The following is a 19085-nucleotide window of genomic DNA, read 5'->3' as shown; positions in this document are numbered from 1 at the left end:
AAAAAAAAAAAAAGAAAGAAATTCAAAATGATTGTATGCAGAATTAGAATATCCACCATCTCGCTGCCCGGTCACCCACACCCTCAATTACCAGACTAAAAGAGGCATTGCCTTGCCGGTGAAGAAAATGCTGTTCCTTTTGCTTTGTCGATTCTCAAGTTCATTTCAGAGTTAAAGCTTGCTTTATTTCAGTTTTTTCTTTCTCAAACATTTGGAAGTTTCTAATCAGCTTTCAGAGGATTCCACTGTTCTCCGTCTCATGATGCAGCTGTCACTTGAAATGTCTTTACCTGGCGTTCCCGGTCAGTTTCAGTTTCTTACAAGGCTATGTCTTCCTCTTTCCTGAATTCTTCTCTTGTTTTGCTAGGGTTTCTCCAGCACACCCAATCAAATCAAATATTGTTTGTTTGGTCCAGGAAGGAAGCAGAGGTAGTAAGCTTGCTGAGTCCTTCAGACAGTGTCTCTCTTTTGTTTGTGTCTAGAATGCCTCCCAGTTTACGTTCCAGGTGATAGAGGTCAGTCTCTGCCACCACATCATCCTCCGTGGGTTGCTCAAACTCCCTGGGCATCCCCATCTCCCTCGACCTGTGTAATTGCATAAAAAGCATACAGCTTTCTGAAATAGATGTTCTCTATGCTTGGAGGAAGTAGTGAGCAAATTCAATGTGTATCCATCCTGTTTTATTATGAACTCATGAGTGTGTCTTGTCATGAAAGCTTACTGTGAAGAATTTTATAAAAACAAATCACCCACTGGGGAACCTGGGTGGCTCGGTTGGTTAAGCACCTGGCTTGGGCTCGGGTTATGATTTCGGGGTCCCCACTGCACGAGGGAGTCTGCTTCTCCCTCTCCCTCTGTCCCTTCTCCTACTTGTGTTTTCTCTCAAATAAATAAATAAAATCTTAAAAAAAAAAAAAACCCACTTATTTATCCCTGGAGAACATCGAGATTCTTATAAAGCAAACTTGCCTAGAGGAAAGGATAAGTGAAAAATAGCCAGACACGTAGCCCATCCACACTTACATCAACAATCCAGAGGTAAAAAGCCTGGAGGAAGTCATGGAGAGGGGAAAAATGAGACATAATTTCAGGAAAATGGGGAAAAATGGAGAGACAACCTGGAGGTGACCTTCAACCCTCATCTTAAAAAGAAATGAAAAAAAGAAAAAAGTCATCTGTTGTCTTGTATCTGTTGATAGAATGAGTACAAAGAAATTCATTGGGAGCCTTGGCAAATGGAGATAATGAACACCGTTTTCTGAATTAAGGTAGGACCCAGCACTATTCAAAATCTCTGGTCTTGGTAGATGTAAAAACATAAAATATCAAGCATTTATTTAATGAGAAGGGTTAAAATTCTCAAAAACACAAAGGACAAATCCCTTCCAGAAGGCCATATCTCCTCTCTTGATTCCCTGCTTGCATTTTGGGGAACAGCTGATGACACTACAACCCACTGACAAGGTCTTCAGAGCAACAAGGCAACAGATGATTAGAAGCCTTGCAGGCTGGCTGAACTACCAAGGGCTCTTTTACTCTTTTTTTTTTTTTTTTTTTTTTCCCCCTGGCAGAGGTCTGAACAACCACAGGCCCACAGCGCCTTCTGCCGTTGAATTGCAAAAGACGGTACCTGGGTGTTGGGACCAAGACAGCTAATGGGTTCTGGTCTTGGGCAAGAGGCAAAATTACAAGAGCAGAAAAAAACTCGAAACTAGTTTCCATGCAAAACCTCAGGATGAGTTCATCTTGCTGGTAACAGACAGCAAAGACAAAGCAAAATAAAACCCGGCAGCTGAATTTTTCCAGCAAGGCAGTTTCTCAGCCTTTTCCAAGCTGAGCGGAAAACCCCAATTCACCCTCACCAAGGCTCCAAAACAGGAAAAATATGCTTTTTCTTGTGTCATTTGTGAAGCACAGGTAATGTTGTCTGTAGAGACTGAGCCCAGAGAATCAGGCTTAGAAATAAATGGAGGGATTTCGGGGCTTGTCTTCTGGGCACCCCCCCCCCACCAACCGCCAAAAGAATAAACTAGCTTTTCAGTTCCAGCATTATAATGTACATGCATGCCCTAACAGAAGTAAAATTAGAGGCTACATGACAATGTTATAATGGAAGGTTTTCACTTCTATTTGGAGATTGCTTAATTGATCCTTTTTCCTTGCCAAAGGCACCAGACAGCCTTGAGATCCTTAAAAGCTCCCATCTTAAAATCACTTATTTAGGGGCGCCTGGGTGGCTCAGTTGGTTGGACGACTGCCTTCGGCTTAGGTCATGATCCTGGAGTCCCGGGATCGAGTCCCACATCGGGCTCCCAGCTCCATGGGGAGTCTGCTTCTCCCTCTGACCTTCTCCTCGCTCATGTTCTCTCTCACTGTCTCTCTCTCAAATAAATAAATAAAATCTTAAAAAAAAATCACTTATTTAACCATGAGAGAGATACTAGTTTATAAACAAGGATATTCATCTTGTGTATTTATATATATCTATGTGATCTTTTAAGGTACCTGAACAGAGAGAGGCCACCCAGCTCAGTGGCCTCGGGCAAGCTCCTTACCTCTGTGCCTCGGTATCCTCATCTGTAAAATGGGGGTGACAATAGGCTCTATCTCAGGGAGTTGTTATGAGAATCGAGTGAGTCAATATTTGTGAAGTGCTTCAAACAGTGTCTGGCAGAACTAGGTTAAGTGTTGGTTTAATACTAATCAATGGTCAAACAGTGCCAAACGATAATAAAATAAAAGGTGTGTGGTGGCACTAACGTCTGTTTTTCTTTTCTTTTCTTTTCTTTTTAAGATTTTATTTACTGATTTGTCAGAGAGATTAACGAGTACAAGCAGGGGGGGCAGCAGGAAGAGGGAAAAGCAGGCTCCCTGCTGAGCAAGGAGTCTGATGCGGGGCTCCATCCCAGGACCCTGGGATCATGACCTGAGCTGAAGGCAGATGCTTAATGACTGAGCCACCTAGGTGTCCCTGACTTCTGGTTTTCAGTACCTGAACTGCAATCAGCAGAAGTTTTTTTTGATCAAGCACGCCTTCCCTGTGTTCATGAGGTCTTCAACTATAATGCCTTATTATCCTCTTTTTGTCATGTTTTTTAAGAGAAAGAGAGAGCACGCATGTGGGAAGGGGAAGAGCAGAGGGAGAGAGAATCCAGAAGGAGAATCTTACGCAGGCCCCACACTCAGGACCGAGCAGATGCAGGGCTTGATCTTGTAACCCTGAGATCATGACCCCAGCCAAAATCAAGAGTCAGACACTTAACCGACTGAGCCACCCAGGTGCCTCCTCTTTGTCACCCTTTTCTCCTTAGGTGCGATACAGTGTTTCCCTTCTGCTAATGGGGAGAAAGGTGGCCTCTCAGGGCCAGAAAAAATGGCCCAGCCACGTGGGAGAGGCTCATTTAGATGAAGGGCAAAATGAGTTTCAGATTTCTCTCTAACTTCTTCGTAACAGTCAGACAAGAGGCACCAAAATCAATGAATCCAGCAGCACCTTTAAGACCTAGTCCCTGTCTGGGGCTCAGGGACAATTCACAGCTCTAAAATTTCTATAAAGGTGGGGCACCTGGGTGGCTCAGTGGGTTAAGCCGCTGCCTTCGGCTCAGGTCATGATCTCGCGTCCCGGGATCGAGTCCCGCATCGGGCTCTCTGCTTGGCAGGGAGCCTGCTTCCTCCTCTCTCTCTCTCTGCCTGCCTCTCTGCCTACTTGTGATCTCTCTCTGTCAAATAAATAAATAAAATCTTTAAAAAAAAAAAAATTTCTATAAAGGGCTCAGCAATGTCCACCTGCTTGGAAGGGGAACCACCAGAGTTGTCAAAATACACTGTTTGGGTTTTTTTTTTTTTTTTAAGATTTTCATTTATTTATTTGACAGAGAGAGATCACAAGTAGGCAGAGAGGCAGACGACAGAGAGAGGAGGAAGCAGGCTCCCCGCTGAGCAGAGAGCCTGATGTGGGGCTCGATCCCATGACCCTGAGATCATGACCTGAGCCGAAGGCAGAGGCTTTAACCCACTGAGCCACCCAGGCGCCCAAAATACACTGGTTTTATTTGTCTCTTCAGCACACTGCCTTATTTGAGCTGGCCTGGAAGCCGGGGCTGGTGAGGGACCACCACAACCCCCCCTACCCGCTCTCCTCTCCTGCATTCTCCTCTTCTACTTCACCCTGTTCTTTTCCGCTGTGACTTGACGGAGTATATAATTTCACATTTATTTGCTCGTCTCTTTCCCCTCTCTCTCCTCCGTGGCCGTCCCTGCCGTCAGCAAGGGGACCGCAGCCGTGTTATTTACCGGTGTGGTCCGCTTCTCAGAACAGTGGCCAGCACACATGACCCCCTCAACAAGTGGCTGCGGACTAAATGGACAAATGACCTCTGTGGTTGCTTCTTATATGCACAGATCAACAACAATCAAAACAAGTTCGATGAGATGAAAGGAAGAGGGAAGGACTTGGCGCAGGAGAAAATGTTGATTCCTCCGCTACTTCCGAAAACCTTGGCTTTGAAGTTGTTGTCTGAGGGAGAGGGATACTTCCCAGCACGCCTTGACAGCAGGGTACTCCTGCAGGGAGTTGATGAAAGGGAGAGAGAGAGAGAGAGAGAGAGAGACACCATCCCTGCAGGAGCCTCTTTGCTCTGGACACGGGCCCTGCTCTCCTTCCTTCGTTGTTGAGAGCCTGGCCCTCTGCCGGCTATCGTCTGCACAGAAGGTACAGACCTTTCTGGAAAAAGAAGGAAATTTCTCCATCACTCTTTCCCGAATAGCCTTGGTTGCCCTCCATTGAGGACATTTTAGTCACCGTTTGGATCTAATTCAGGAAAGGAATGGGAGACACAGAAGCTTTTTGCAAGAGGGTTTTTCACTGGGGTATGTGGGGCCATCTGTTTTCCCAGGGAGGCCCAGGAGTTTGAGTTATTAAGGAAAAGACCTGGCATTCCAGCATAGCTTGGCTGACTCCCTGGTTTCCACTCAGGGCTAGAGGGTGGGGTAGGCTCCAGGACATGTGGGCATAGTGCCCTCCCGAATTCAGTCTGTCTCCGTGTCTCTCATCTGATGTCTTGTTTTCTGTACTAACATCTGACCCAGTACCTACACGTGCCCGGACAGTCACACGGAAGCCCCTCACCTGGGTGTGAGCCACGGCATGTGTGTCTCCAGCAACTCACGGGCACCTAAGTCGTTAAGACTTAAGAATGGGCCCCTTCTTATGATTTCTATGCCGTAAAAGTGGGTTACAGCGATGTTCCTGAATATATGATCCGTGTGTGTGTAGGTAAAACTACCATATTTTGTGCCAATACCTGTCATTCTGCTTGTGCTCATTTGTTACTCTAGAATAAACCCATTCTACTTTGTTTTCTGAACCTTACAAGAGACAACCGACCCTGCATTTTCCTATTTGAGTTATTCCAGAAAATTCCTTCTTTCTTAGGATGCCGTGTCAGGTCAAGAAGCCAGAGCTCAGGGAGAGTCTCAGCAGGGAGACCGGACACCGTGGTTTTCCTGAGATTATCCTGGATTGTGACTGTGGTTCTGGGGCACCCTTTTTTGCCCTGAGAGGTGTCTAAGTTTGGGTCACAAATGAAATGGTTACTCCAGGTCTTTGTGAGCGGAACCCATCTGAGTAATGGCCAGCAAGGGTGGCCTCCAGCCCACTGCTCTTTCATTACACCCTGACGAAGCAGAAACAGAGGACAAGGAGAGCGGGAGAGCGCTCTCTCTCTCTCTCTCTCTCACACACACACACGAAAATGAATTCAAATGGGTCTCTGTTGAAGGTCAAAGTAAGGAATCTTCTATCAGGTGAATATTACATCCCCATCTCCCACCGATGAATCTATTTTGTACTGCATGACCTTTATACCATAATTTTCTCTGAAAACATGGCACTCATTTAACTGAGAAAAGCAAGTTGCCAAGGACTATGCTGCCATGTTTTAAAAGAGAGAGGATTTGTGCACAGCTGTGAAAAAATACCACCAAAGGATACATCAGAGATTGGTAACAGTGGTTGTCTGTGGCAAGGGAAATACGGTGAGTCGGGGGCAGGGTTGGAGGAAGATTAAAAATACATTAAAAAAATCTCTTGGGGGGCGTGCCTGGGTGGCTCAGTGGGTTAAAGCCTCTGCCTTCGGTTCAGGTCATGATCTCAGGGTCCTGGGATCGAGCCCTGCATCGGGCTCTCTGCTCAGCAGGGAGCCTGCTTCCTCCTCTTTCTCCCTGCTTCTCTGTATACTTGTAATCTCTGTCAAAAGAATAAATAAAATCTTTTTTTTTTTTTTAATATTTTATTTATTTATTTGAGAGAGAGACAGCGAGAGAGAGCATGAGCGAGGAGAAGGTCAGAGGGAGAAGCAGACTCCCCGTGGAGCTGGGAGCCCGATGCGGGACTCGATCCCAGGAATCCAGGATCATGACCTGAGCCGAAGGCAGTCGTCCAACCAACTGAGCCACCCAGGCGTCCCAGGAATAAATAAAATCTTAAAAAAAAAAAATCTCTTGGGGCCCTGGCTGGATCAGTTGGTAGAGCACACAACTCTTGATCTCGGGGTTGTGAGTTCAAGCCCCACATTGGGTGTAGAGATTACTTAAAAGTAAAATCTTTAAAAAACAAAACAAAACCTCTTTAAAATATTTAAAAAAAAAAAAAAAAAAAATGAATACCATTACGCTGAAAAGTAAAAATTTAAAAAAAAAAACAAAAATAAAATTAAAAAAAAAAAAATCTCCTGAGGATACCTTCCATACTCCAAGGCAACCTACTGATGCAGTGTCAATGCCTAAATTTTGCCTCAAAAACTCAAATTCCCCATTCTACTGCCCCACCACCACCCGTGCAGCCGGGCTCTAACCCGCCTCCTAACTCTGGCTGAAGTCTTCAGACCGGACTCCTGTCCTGACAAGTATTCTGCCTTGTGACTTTTGAGCTTACCAGAGAGTCATCTCAGCTTCATTCTCTTTGGGAGAAGACCAAGTGGACACTGTCAGCTCTCCTCAGGGGGCCTTGACCTGAGGGAAAATGATTCCCCACCAGAGCTGTATCAACCCAGGGGCCCACTGTACTTACAATCAACACTCAGTTTGCAGGTAAAGGGGAACAAAACATCTAGGCAATCAAAAATACATCTAGGCAATCAAAAATTAAGTGTTCTCAGGTCATCTCGGGGAACAAAGTGGCTCCCCCACTTACAGCTGAATGTGTTACTCCACCACACCCCAGAGCATTTAAGTGCTGCCATGATGGCCACTTTGCTGGGGACCAAACTAAAGTCTGAAAAAACAAAAAACACGTTCCCAAGGCAAACAAGTGACCGAACCCAGATTAGTTGTTGTTGTTGTTGTTGTATTCCTAGATGGTGAAAGAGAACGTTGTGGAATAAAAGCGTATAATGAGTAACTATAAAGCCAACAGCTATGTAAATTCCAAGTTCAAGGACACAGAACATTGCCAACACCCCAGAAACCACCCACCCACCCGTCTTGGGTCCCTTCTCCATCCTGTTTCACGCCCTTCCCCCAGAGGTAAATGCCGTCCTTTTAAAATGAATCACCTCTGGGGCGCCTGGGTGGCTCAGTGGGTTAAGCCTCTGCCTTCCTCGGGTCATGATCTCAGGGTCCTGGGATCGAGCCCCGCATCGGGCTCTCTGCTCGGCGGGGAGCCTGCTTCCCCCTCTTTCTGCCTCTCTGCCTACTTGTGGTCTCTGTCAAATAAATAAATAAAGTCTTTAAAAAAAAAAAAAGAATAAAATAAATCACCTCTTGGCTTTCTTTTCTAGTTTTACCACCCATGGGTGCACAGAGCCAGGATTTCCACTCAGGTCTATGAAGCCCCAACGTGTATGCTCTTAACCTCAAGGTCATGCTTCCTCTTGTCCCATCAGTTACTCAAAGATCAGTTTAAATCTTCCACCAAGTGTGAGTTCATGTCCTTCTTTAGGGTCAATTTCTGCTTTATGTATTCTGAGGCTGTTGTTAAATGCACACAAATCTAGAACTACTTTGTCTCCCTCTGATCATTACAGGCCGCTCTCACGATGATTCTAAAGGCGCACTGGTCTGACACCAGCTCTCTTTGGGTTGGTCTTCCACACCTCTATCCGTCCCTTCTCCGCCGCAGTAGCAGGCATGGAGCCTCCTTCTCCTGTATTTCTAGGGCCTCTTGACCTATTTGCAAAGTCACTGATGCTTCTTAGTTCTCAAGCACAGGACTAGGAAAATACGGACAACAAAACAAGGAGATCTGAATGAACTGAAGCCCTCGGTCGAGCCTCCAGACTGGCTGGCCCTCCCCTTGGGTGGTTACGTTTCCACAGGAAGAAAAGTTGCAGCTGCTTCAGAGAAATCAGTACCCTTCATCCCCGTAATGCTCCCTGCTGGAGGTTATGCCTAACAGGGGCCCAATGAGAAAGCTGCTTATTTACAGATACTTACTTACAGCATACACACCGCACAGAATACTACATACACCAGTCATGTGCATGTGGTACCATGACTATTTCAAGTCAAACTATTTTATTGTCCAAGAGACTCTTTCTGTGGTCACAGGAGGCCCGTTCTCAATGGCAGGAGCCCCAGGGACCAAGTCCTCACTCCTCCGCGCTCTGCGTACTGATATAGTCCTGGAGGAGGGCCTGCACCTCTCCCCGCCGGCTCATCCTGGTGGCCTTGCCCTGGAAGCGGCCTTTCTTCCCAGCTCCTTTGCCCTCCAGAACCTCAGCCACCCTGGGGAGTAGAGACACAGTCAGGGAGGACGTCTTTGAGGGAAAAGCCACAGAAAAACCAAAGGCAGCCCCAAGTCTTTCCCCCAGGGCCGAGGAGAGGGAAAGGAAGAGCAGACACTTCTAGAAATCCTTCTTAAAAACACCTGCATGTGTGCACAGATACGATGTTTACTGTTTAAGAGTAACTGGGGGAACAAAAAATGAACTAGTACTTATTCCAGGTATTATAAAAAAACACAATGGAAATATCTAGAAACGGGTGTGGGGGCGTGCTACATTAATTAGAGGAAACTCCAGAGAGCAAGGTGAGTGTCCACCAGAGGTAAGGGGCTGCGGACACAAACGCAGCAGTGCAGCAGCTGGGGGTGTGGAGAAGGGGGGACTGCAGCAGTGGCCGAGCCTGTCCTGTCTAAACAGAGTGCCACCACCCCCTTCCTTGCAGCTACTGCCATGCGGGGATGCAGGCCCAGTGTCGCCAGAGTGGGCCTTTTTGTCTTTTCTGAGAAAAGCTAGAACTCTGTATTTTTATATACAAATCCAATTTAAAAATGAAATAATTGATTTTGAAAATTTAAAATAGTACTCAGGCCAAACCAGTCTACAGGCCACATCTGGCTGCCTGTCAGGGACCTGTGCTTTAAATTCTGACATTTTCCTGGGGTGCTCAGGTGGCTCAGTCGGTTAAGCAACTGCCTTCGGCTCAGGTCATGATCTCTGGGTCCTGGGATCGAGTCCATGCCAGGGTCCCTGCTTCTCCCTCTCCCTTTGCTCCTCTCTTCCTTGCCCATCTTCTACTTTTCTCTCAAGTAAAATCTTATAAATAAATAGGGAGAGAGACATACATTCTTGTTCTCCTTTGAACATATATTCACCATAGCCAACTGGGACTTGGAAAACCCTCAACAAGAAAGAGTGTGAGGCACTACACCTCTGTATCTAATTTAAAGTAAACAAACAGTACAAAGGTACAGAAAACCAACAAAGTTCTAATTTTTCCACAACAACTAGATCAATGCCTATTTTTATTTCATCTTAAAACCCTAATTTAGGGGGCACCTGTGTGGCTCAGTGGGTTAAGCCTCTGCCTTCGGCTCAGGTCATGGTCTCAGGGTCCTGGGATCGAGCCCCACATCGGGCTCTCTGCTCGGCAGGGAGCCTGCTTCCCTTCCTCTCTCTCTCTGTGTGCCTCTCTGCCTACTTGTGATCTCTGTCTGTCAAATAAATAAATAAAATCTTTAAAAAAAAACAAACACCTAATTTTGGGGCGCTGGGTTGGCTCAGTGGGTTAAGCCTCTACCTTCAGCTCAGGTCATGACCTCAGGGTCCTGGATCAAGCCCCGCTCAGCAGGGAGCCTGCTCCCCACCCCCCCACCCCGCCTGCCTCTCTGCCTACTTGTGCTCTCTCTACCTCTTTGTCAAACAAATAAATAAAATCTTAAAAAGTCCCAAGTCTGAGTCTTAGTTCTGCCACACAGGACATGCTGTCCCTTACCTGCAAAATTAGGAATGACGGCAGGGGCACTTATTCCCACTCGGCCCACCTCCCATGCCCATGATGTGAATCAAAATGCGATCACAGGGATGATGGTCCTTTCCATTGGGCAAAGGCCACCCCTACTGGTCAGTGCAGACTGTCCACAGATTACCTGGGGCCCAGCGTCTCCACGGCCTCGGCCGGCCCTGCCAGTAAGAAGAGCCCAGCACCTTTCTCATCGCCCACAGTTAAGAACAGAAGGGTCTCCTACGAGGTAAGATAAGGAGATAAGCCTTGATACATAAGAAAATGGGGTCAATCCCCCTAAACCCTGCCCTCTCCTCAGTCAAGATCAAATTTTTGCCCCTGAACTATGAGGGATGTTCTGATGAGTGATGATGCAGCCCCTGTACTCTGGCCCATCAGGGCCAAGAAACTTCAAGAACGACTATGGGAACTTGGATTAAACATCAAGAAGTTGCAGGAGGCAGAAGGCTGCTGACCATGGCCAGGTGCTAAGTGCCTTTTGTGACCTGACTCCCACCTACCCTTGCAACCTGGCCACTGCCTTCCCCCATACACCCCGTGCCTGCCACTGACTAAAGCTCCCTATCTCCCTCTGCCCGGCAGACTTTGCTCCCGTCTGTCCGAGGACCACTAAGTAGTCCTCCAGCCCCCTGCCCTGGGGCCTCCCCACTCTTTCAGGTGACCTGCTCCTCCACCCCTAGTACTGACCACCCTCAGTATGTGGACATACACGTTTGCCTCCCAGATTCCAGGGTGAGCTCCCTGAGAATCAGTACACTCTACACGGAATTACGAAAAAAAACATACACTAAGAGAGAGACTGGGAGGGGCGCCTGGGTGACTCAGTGGGCTAAGCAGCTGACTTCAGCTCAGCTCATGATCTCGGGGTCATGGGATCGACCCACACATTGGGCTCTCTGCTCAGTGGGGAGTCTGTACCCCACCCCCCTGCCTTCCTCTCTGCCTACTTGTGATCTCTGTCAAATAAATAAATAAAATCTTAAAAAAAAAAAAAAAAAAGAGAGAGAGAGAGAGAGACTGGGAAATCATGAAGTTGTGACTATCAGGATGGACAGGGGCCCTTGAAGCCAGAGGCAAAGAAAAGTGGAAGGAACGGCCCTCAAAGGGCCTCACCAGCCCCATTACTTCTAAAACCAGGCCTTGGACACACGTCGATCTATGTGGCTTGGAGGAGTTCCAGCTCTGGTAAGAGAAACTCAGAAGCTGTTAACTGTCGTAGCCCCAGAAAGGTCAATATCCTAGATCCAACTCAGCACCTAAAACAGAGCTTGGCTTTAGCTAGTGCTAAAAAGAACAACAAAAACTAGAACCAGATGAACTTCTATTCCCTGCTCTTACGTGTTCATGTGAAGGACTTAAACTAATGTCCCTCACTTCAGTCTCCACTAAGGACAGACAGAGAATCTCACACCCCTCTTACCTCTGACCCAATCTCATTGGCGATGATATTCATGAACTCAGAATCACCCTCCTTCCTACAACAAAGAACACAGACATGACAGCCGGCTTGGAGCGGGAGCTGGGAAATCGCACGGAGCCCCGTTCCTCCTCACGAGGCTGGCCTTACTGCTGTCTGTGCAAAGTCCCAGACTCCCTTAGCGAGGACTGAGTGCGGCTGACGGCCAGCAACAAGGCCTTCTCAGCATTTCCCAGACTGCCTTGCACTCGTGTGTGCCTCTCTCAAACCAGATCACCCAGGGAAGAAGAGAGCTGGTAGACAGTGAAGGGGGTGAGGGAACCTGGTGGTGAAAGTTAGTCACAGCATTGCTGGAAAGATGCTCTTATTAAACCCAGGACGTCTGGAGGATAAAGGTATACTGGAAGGTAATGCATCTCCTAGGTTCTGCTTAGTCTGGAGAAATCAGCAGGCAACCTGCCTCCCATGATGCACAGCACACAGGGACGAGGCTGAGCCCTGAGCCCAGTGCTCCCACGCCTCGTCTCTCACCTGTGTAATGTGACCACACCGCCCCAGTCCGGGCTGTTCCGGAGACTGTGGGCCACGTGCACGGCCAGGTCTCTGAGCAGATTCAGGTTGTTCTGAAATGGACGCCATCACTCAGCGGATAGAAGGATTAACAGGCGAGTTCATCACATCTTCCCGCCACTTGGCTCTCGCCTCCCTCCCGCTCTGCTGAACCCCACAGCCGGGTGGGCCTAGGGCTCAGGCCTGGGGAGCCTACTCCAGGCATAGCCGCTGCCCTCTGCACCCTCTGAGGAGGAAGTCACCTTTTGCAAGAGCTTAGTTGAGTTCTGTAGCTTCTTCACGGCTTCCACGTGATCCTCCGCTCCACACCTGCAAGGGAAAGGCGCCTGGTCACCCGCCCAGCTTTCCAAAAGACTTGTGGTGCCAGGCGTAAATCCACGAGGCCCTTCTTGACAGTGCACCTCCCTCCAGATGGGGACCCCAGGACGTTCCTAAGCAACTGAGAAAGAAGATATAAAGGAACAAGCCATGTTGTGTGGGTCTGACTCACTGTCCCAAGTGCTTGATCACTTATGACTGCATCTCACCCCACTGTGATTAGAGATTGGGGTCTTCCCGACCCGTAGGAGAGCTGAGCTTGGGGCATGCAGGACCTCAGACATGGGGACAGGGCAGGGGCAAGGAGCAGGAGGCAGTGGCAGGGACAGGGGCAGCGAGCCAAGGCAGGGGGCAGGGGGCAGGGATCGTACTTCAGCAGCGCAGTCAGTGCTTTTTCACTTCCATGGCTTCTTTCCATCCACTTCAGCACCCGGTTCCCGGCCAGAAACGCCAGGTTGGTCTTGTTCTTTTTCCCTTTCTCGGTGCCCAGAATTTTAATGACCTACATGAGGCAAGGGTGGGAGCACGCGCACATGCACGAACCGCAGTGGGAGTGAGACCTGAGGGTAGGAGCTCCCTACACCTGCCCCCAGCTCAGAAGCAAGAAAGGAGTGACTTCACCGAAGGCTCCTCCACTGTCCCCCTCGATCACTCCCAACTAGTCGTGATCCCCACTTCCCTAACACTCTCCCTCCCACTCAGGAGCCCTTCTTCACCTACCTGAAGGTCACTGAGATTGCTAACATGGGTCCCACAGCACATGTTGGCATCAACACTCTCGATGGTAACAACTCGAACGGGTCCCGCATGATCGTCCGGCAAACCCCGGCCCCTCACCTGGAACACGGAGGGAGAAGGGGCGTCTGACTTCTGAAGAGGGGCCCTCGGAGGGCCGTTCTACAGACGCTGTCCGATCGGCTCTCCCTCACCTGTTCCACCTCCGGGTCATCCAGGCTCAGCTCTCGCACGTTCACAGGCAGCCGGGCCCTGATTTTTTCATTGACGCTCTGCTCGATGGCAGCCACCTGCTCCGCAGTCACAGAGGGGCTGTCCAGTTCAATCACACTCCGGGCTCGCCCTAACTCCCTGCCAGAAGAAGTGGGTGGTCACCGGATGCTGAGGACGACCACAATAACATAAGACGGTTTCCAGAGAAGGTCTGTATAGATTATCTTATTTAATGCTCATAAGAACCCGCAAGGTAGAGACTGTCAATTCCTTTTCACAGGTGAGGGTTAAGAAGGAATGTGAGCAAGATCGTGTAGCCAAAATTCACCCCCTAGGTCTCTAGGCTCCCAATTCCACGTCCTTTCCTTCCCCCATCCAAGCGTGTCCCCTGAGACACACAAGGACACCCGCTACCCTACGTAAGGGGAAGAGGTGAACACAGCAGATTGTGAACACTACATGTTCTTTTCTCCCCCTAACCCATTACTGGGAAAGGAGCTGGCAGCTGGGGACCTGTGACCTATGGTTAGTCTTCTGCCCCCTGCTCACCATGATGTGGTCTTCAACCCAAAGAGATGGTCAGCAACGGCTGTGATGAGATGCTGCCCTGAGCAGAAAGAGCGAGAGACATGAACAGTGAGCTGCGTAGCTGGCCACATATCCCCACGATATCATCACAGACACTCCCGGCTGAAGAACTGCCGAGCACTGGCTCAAACTCTTGACAGATATTTCACTGAAAATCCTCATGAGGGGACACCTGGCTGGCTCAGTCACTTAAGCATCCGACTCTTGATCTCTGCTATGGTCATGATCTCGAGGTTATGGGATCGAGCCCCACACCAGGCTCCACTGTACATGGAGTCTGCTTAAGATTCTTTTCTCTCGGGGCGCCTGGGTGGCTCAGTGGATTAAGCCGCTGCCTTCGGCTCAGGTCATGATCTCAGTGTCCTGGGATCGAGCCCCGCATCGGGCTCTTTGCTCAGCGGGAGCCTGCTTCCTCCTCTCTCTCTGCCTGACTCTCCCCCTACTTGTGATCTTTCTCTCTGTCAAATAAATTAATTAAAAAATCTTAAAAAAAAAAAAAAAAAAAAAAAGATTCTTTTCTCTCTCCCTCCTGTACAATCTCTAAAAATAATTAACAAATGAATAAATAAATATGAAAATCCTCATGATGAGGCACCAGGGTGGCTCAGTCTGCTAAGGGTCTGCTTCAGGTCATGATCCCAGGATCCTGGGATCGTGACCCGCACTGGGCTCCCTGCTCGGCGGGGAGCCTGCTTCTCCCTCTGCCTGCTGCTCTCCCTGCTTGCTCTCTGTTTGCCCCTGTTCATGTTGTTTTTATACCACTTATCATATCCTGCCTGAATGGGAGCTGATTCTGAGTGTCTGTCCTTTACAAAAGGTTACCTCCTAGAGAACCCAAATCAAATCTCAATCATCACGGCATCCCCACGCATGGCAACCGGCCCTCCTGCCCCCACGCCGCCCCACCTACCCGAATGCTGCTGCATGTGGTCAAACCTCCGCTCCCAGTCCACCCGGACCTGGACCTCAGTCCCGGGAGCCAGCGGTGTCTGTGTGAAATGATCAGCCTGGGCCCCCCGGCGGGTCACTCGCAGCACAGAGACGTCATTGATTGAACCGCGGTCATCAGGCTGGGGAAAGGCATAAAGCTAATCAGTGGCGGGAGGCAGAGCTCACCTTAACTCCTGGATACAAACACCCTCTAGGGAAAGTGTGCGAGAAACACTCCCGGAATTTGAGATTCCCTAAAGGAGAAGAGGCAATGGCAAGAGAGGTGGTCCACTTTGTTCCATGAGAGACTCTGTTCTCTTTACCCTGAACACCCATACATATTGTTCTTCAGAACAAAGTAACAGAACTGAAACAAAGATTATTAACTACGGCAATGAAGATTTTAGTAAAATCCAAAGAATCTTAATCATCACTCTCACGCCTTAATTTAGATTCTTATTATTCAATAGTTTCTAAAATGGTTTGAATTTTCCTCCCTCCTTCCACTCCATCCTTGGCACTACTAATAGAGTCAAAACCATTCACTCATTTCAGGGACACCTGGCTGGCTCAGTCAGTGGAACCCGTGCCTCTTGATCTTGGGGTCTGAGTTTGAGCCCCATGCGGCACATAGAGTTTACTTTAAAAAAAAAAAAAAAAAAAAAAAAGTCATTCATTTTAAAAAAAGAAAAAAGGTATCTACTGCCAACTGCTTACAAGACACTGCTACCAAGAATAATGTAAACCAGACCAGGCCCCTCATGGAACTTCAGAGTCTAGAGAACAGACATACACCCAGGTCATTGCAATATGATCCACGACAAGTCACAGTGTAAAAAGAACACTGTTCTAGAGCTCAGAGGAAAGAGACCTAATAGTCTCAAGGAATTAGGGAAGACTTCCTGAAAGAAATGATGTATAAGGTGAGTCCTCCTGTAGTTGCCTGAGGTCACAGGTCTTTCTTCAGCAGAAAATCCCTATAATAATGATAACACCCATGTGACATCAGAACTTTCTTTCAAGTTTACTAAACATGTTCTCTTGTGTCATTTCTTTGCATAAGTACCTCCATGGCTCACCAGAGCTTCTTCTTTTTTTTTTTTTTAAGATTTATTCTTTTTTATTTGAGAGAGCAAGAGCAGGAGTAGGAGAGGCAGAGGCAGAGAGAATCTCAGACCCTGTGCTGAGTGCAGAGCCCAACGCGGGGCTTGAACCCACGACATTGAGATTATGACCTGAGCCAAAACCAAGAGTCGAATGCTTAACGGACTGTGCCACCCAGGTGCCCCTCACCACAGCTTCTCGAATGAAGTCCACACACCTTAACACATCCTTCAAGTCCCTCTGAACTGGCTCCAATTTACCTTCCCACGGTCATCTCCAGCCTGCCATCAATACACACCACAGGATCCAACTACACTCAACGATGCAGTTAGCTACACATGTCAGATTCCTTCAGTCTTCCTTGCCTTTGTCTGTGCTGTTATCCCTGCTGGAAAAGCCTCTTCCATAATGCCCACCTTTTTGCTGCTATTACCCCCCTTTCCGGGGTTCACACTGGACCTTGTTCCTACGCCATCACAGCACCGATAAACCCATCGTCTGCTGTGCTCCCTTGGGGGAATCTTTTCCAGTCCCTGGCACATATTCTAAGCTAATGCCTAGTTCCTTTGCACTTGCTATTCTTGCTGCCTGGATATACTTGCCCCTTCCCCACCAGCCCGATTAGGTAACTGCAATGGCTTACCCCCTCACTTCACTTCGGTCTATGAAATAACTTGCCCCCTACCTAGGAGAACATCCCAGCACTGTCTTTCCCTCAAACTTTAATTTTCTTTATAGCACTTACTATGCCGGGCATTCTATTTTATTTACCACTTCGTCTGTCTTCTCTGATAAGTATTCTACATATGTACAGATGCTACCTTGTTCACGCCTTATCCTTAGTCCCTGAAATAAGCACACAGCATACGTTACAGCCCAACAAATATCTGTTGGGTGAACAAATGACCGGAACTGAACGAACTTCGATCTGCATCAAGGCTGGGGGAGAAGGGCAGGAGGGCGTTTCCCACCTGAGCAGAAAGGAATGAGGGGCTTCCTGGGAGGGGATCGCGGTGAGGCGCGGGGCTGGTACCTGTCCCCCGCCCTCGGGGAAGAGCAGCGTGTCTTCCAGCACCACATGGAAGCCATTCAACACCTCCTTCTTGCCGTTGCTTCCTTCGGTCTGCAGCTCGGCGGGGCTGCAGGAGACCACGGTGGTGGTGAACTGCGCATAGAGGGACAGAAAATAAGCCCGACCCCAGCCCTCAGGCTACCGGAACTGAGTCTCCCTCAGCACCCTGCTCCACGCGGCACCCTCCTCCCGCACCGCCCCACGCGCCCTCGCCCAGCCAGCCGTACCTCGCGGGCGTAGCTGTCCCGCTGACACCGGAACGCCATCGCCACCGTCTCCCGGGGACGCGGGAAGTTGCACACACTGGAACGCCGGCTGGCCGACGGAGAGCCGCGTGGGACAATCTTCACCGCGGGCGCGTCTCTTCTGCGCAGAATCAAGAGGGCATAGGACGGGGGTGTGGCTTGGACAAATTTACTGCAAACGCGATTTGAGATTTGCGATTTGCAAGAATTCTGGGGTGCCTACCAACGGTGCGAAGACTTTGGTAAGGACCAGAAGACAAAATAAAACAAAACTACACGCGGCCTGAACTTGTCAAAGCATTCAGTTTAGCCCCGCGCATTCTCGGCTGGGTGGTACCGATTTGGATAGACGGCAGGGCTGCCCAATGGAAATTAGTGCAAGCCCCATATGCTAACTTTGTATTGAAAGCAGCAGATCCAGAATATTATGTCAATGTGTAATAACGAAGGCAAAAATGAGTGAGATTTTTTCCGCACAAAGTTTTTGAAAGCTGATGTGTATTTTGCACTTAAAGCACATCTCCGCGTGCAGTGGCCACATCTCAGTGGCTCAATAATCACATGCACTGGGGTGCCTGGGTGGCTCAGTGGGTTAAGGCCTCTGCCTTCTGCTCGGGTCCTGATCCCAGGGTCCCGGGATTGAGCCCCGCATCAGGCTCTCTGCTCAGTGGGAAGCCTGCTTCCTCCTCTCTCTCTACTTGTGATTTCTGTCTGTCAAATAAATCTTTAAAAAATAATAATAATAATAATAATAATCACATGCACTCAGTAACTACAGGTCGCTAGTGCTACCTAAATGGAGAGTGTAGATAAGCAAGGTTAACGCAAGTTACAAACTGTAATCAGTACCTTAAAACGTTAAACGGATTAGATATTAAAATTAACTTCCTGCTCTCTTGAATCAGCTAATAATAAAGTCTGAAGACTCCAGGTGTTTCAAAATGTAGGACTTTTGGGATTTTAGGTAATAATGCTGGGCATACCCCATCTGTTATGTAACACACTCGAACAAACATCATGTCATCAAACACATTTATGCTGAGAAATAAATGCACTACACAAAATAAATACTATAAGTAGCACGTCTTTTTAGGTTAGATTTTGCTGCCAAATGAATTTTGCTGTCAGTTGGTTTTTGTTTTTTTTTAAGTGGGTTTTCAGAACTTTTTGGTTTTCAGAACTGTGGGTAAGAGGAGGGACACATGCTTTACAAGCTCAAGTCCCAATTCTGCCACTTATTATGACCTGTTCAATCACCTATGAAGAAAAGACCTAATTATAAGGTTGATTTGGGGTTCAAAAAATTTTAATGAGATAATATATAGACTTAGTAAATTGTAAAGCATGATACAAATATAACTTATCAGATTTTTTTAATGTCAACAGTAAAATGGGCAAACATATAGACAGAGCTCCTTAAAAGAAATACCAATTACTAATAAAAATAAAAATGAACACCTTATAATTAATAAAAGTACATTAAATCGGGTATACCTTTTTACCTTCACAAATATCTAAAAGGTTTTGGAGAATACTGCACTTGGTTGGTGGGAGCAGGAAGCTGTTCAATTTCATCTAAGAGGAACTTGGCAACAGCTATCAAAATGTTTAAATGTACCTACTCGTGGGCGCCTGGGTGACTCAGTG

The 19085-nt window shown here is 48.0% G+C and overlaps 1 protein-coding gene across 1 annotated transcript; it reads right to left on the bottom strand.

Annotated features, from left to right (window-relative positions):
• Positions 1–8482: 8482 nt before the first annotated feature.
• On the bottom strand, positions 8483–17543 carry AARSD1 (alanyl-tRNA synthetase domain containing 1). Its single transcript, XM_059380655.1, has 12 exons — positions 17421–17543; positions 17155–17286; positions 14998–15157; positions 14049–14106; positions 13481–13637; positions 13272–13388; positions 12923–13053; positions 12476–12542; positions 12195–12286; positions 11667–11721; positions 10371–10465; positions 8483–8725 (listed from the first exon to the last, which is right to left on the bottom strand). Exons 1-12 carry the CDS (start codon positions 17457–17459, stop codon positions 8590–8592), a joined length of 1239 nt encoding a protein of 412 aa, XP_059236638.1. The 5' UTR covers positions 17460–17543; the 3' UTR covers positions 8483–8589.
• Positions 17544–19085: the final 1542 nt, after the last annotated feature.

The sequence above is a fragment of the Mustela nigripes genome, chromosome 16 (assembly GCF_022355385.1).
Source record: "Mustela nigripes isolate SB6536 chromosome 16, MUSNIG.SB6536, whole genome shotgun sequence".
NCBI lineage: Eukaryota > Metazoa > Chordata > Mammalia > Carnivora > Mustelidae > Mustela > Mustela nigripes.
This window is presented reverse-complemented; position numbering and strand designations above follow the sequence as displayed.

Coding starts and splice junctions, on each gene's coding strand:
- AARSD1 (XM_059380655.1), bottom strand. CDS start 17,459: ATGGCGTTCCGGTGTCAGCGGGACAGCTACGCCCGCGAG. Junction 14,107..14,997: donor CCACATGCAGCAGCATTCGG/GTAGGTGGGGCG, acceptor CTTTCTGCTCAG/GGCAGCATCTCATCACAGCC. Junction 11,722..12,194: donor GGTGTGGTCACATTACACAG/GTGAGAGACGAG, acceptor TCTTTGTTGTAG/GAAGGAGGGTGATTCTGAGT.